At 37.0% G+C, this 1,631-nt stretch overlaps 1 protein-coding gene across 1 annotated transcript in view; it reads right to left on the bottom strand.

Moving 5' to 3' along the window:
- The window catches only part of appbp2 (amyloid beta precursor protein (cytoplasmic tail) binding protein 2), a gene marked incomplete at its 3' end in the record, with an annotated part of 17,725 nt that overhangs the window by 7,001 nt on the left and 9,093 nt on the right, over positions 1 to 1,631 (bottom strand). Inside the window, 2 exon segments of the mRNA XM_014014174.1 lie at positions 214 to 337; positions 456 to 607. Coding sequence (XP_013869628.1) covers positions 214 to 337; positions 456 to 607 — 276 coding nt within the window.

Below are 1,631 nucleotides of genomic sequence, written 5' to 3'. Positions count from 1 at the left end.
ATGTTAGTTATGATAGTTTAGTTATGATGTAAATACAATAAAAATTAAACCGAGTTTTATAATAATTATCATTTTGATCCATACATTGGTAATGTGTGACTGGGCCTCGTGTCACTTTATGTTCAATAAATTGGGCCCTGAGGTCAAAAAGGTTAAGAGCCCCTGGTCTAAACGACTTGGTAAATGAAGCCCACAGATGGTTTGTAGACTGACCTGACGCAGCATTCCACAGCTCGGTAACAGTGGAGAAGCTCACTGTGGAGCGTGCACAGCTGCAGGCACGACAGAAACACTTTTTCTGCGTCGCCGTACCAGCCAGCATCAGACAAGAAGCCACCTACAGTCAGAGAGAAAAGATGACTGTAGAAAGCACTTAAAAAGAGCAGATAAGAAGCTCCGGCTGATGATGGAGGTATTATTAATCACATCTGAGTGTCCATCCACAGGATATTTACCCAGCACAAAGCCAAACTGGATGGCCTTCTCTTTGACGTGAGCGTCAGACTCTGCGATGTAGGAGCAGCGGCGGCTGAAGGAGTTTGCTAGAACTGAGGCCACTTTCACCCCGTGGTCCATTAGGGCCTGGAAACAGTGGTGCAGCAGGTGTCTGAAGCAGAAACACACAGTGCACATCAGTAACGACAACATGCACATTATCAAGTGAAGAAACTGTACACAACTCTAACATATAATTAAAAGGCCCAACGTGAATCCTTTTATGGTTTGTAAGGTTAGGACTTAATTATAGCAGCAGAAAATCCAGTAAATACAGAGGCTAAAGAAGCTCAGATTACTTTATTATATTTAACAAGTTTAATATGTTTATTTAATGACAGGTCTTCACTGGATGTCTGAAACCATGTTTGGGATCAATAAAGTATCTACCTCAATGTTTAAATCGTTCAGACAGAAAAGATTTGTTATTTTACAGGTTTTCCAAAGGAAGCCATCAGAGAAATGAGTATACTGAAGACGCAAAGAAAATGACTCCAGAATATGTAGTAAACATTTCAAATCAGGCCAATTAGGCAAAATGTTTACTGCCAGGGGCTGACAAGATTTTTTTCGTCACCTGCCCAACATGAAAAGTTACCTGCCCGAAACAAAAATGTTCAAAATTTGATAACATATAAGAAAAACGTGTTCTTTATTTGTACTACAAAAATACAAACATGATTCTACAGAGGTACATATTAAATGACATCTGATTAAACAGATGCACACCGAGTCACTAACAGTCAGTTAAGTATTTTATCAAAAACATCTTCAAAACCTTTTTTAGACCTTTCCAGTGTTTCCCCTAGAGTACTGGTCTTGGGAGGGCTGCTTATAAAAACAGAATGATCAACAGCAGCAGCTTTGTTTTAAATATAATTTACAGAACATGAAAATGTCTGAAATTTGCATTAATTAAATCTTATATAGTGAATCTCATATCTAAAGATACACTGAAGATATCTTGAACTGGAGTCTCCCTACAACATGATGATAAATCTGATGTTATTTATACAAGTCAGAATATAATTAGAGATATCTTAAATATGTATTTTGAATTATCAAAATATATTAAGAGATGTCTATTTGTTTGTCTGTTTCTTTCATTTATAAAAACAAAACAATCTATGTACAGC

The sequence above is a fragment of the Austrofundulus limnaeus genome, unplaced genomic scaffold (genome assembly GCF_001266775.1).
Source record: "Austrofundulus limnaeus strain Quisiro unplaced genomic scaffold, Austrofundulus_limnaeus-1.0 Scaffold111, whole genome shotgun sequence".
In the NCBI taxonomy this organism is placed as follows: domain Eukaryota; kingdom Metazoa; phylum Chordata; class Actinopteri; order Cyprinodontiformes; family Rivulidae; genus Austrofundulus; species Austrofundulus limnaeus.
The sequence above is the reverse complement of the archived record's forward strand: the minus strand, read 5'-3'. Positions and strand labels throughout refer to the sequence as shown.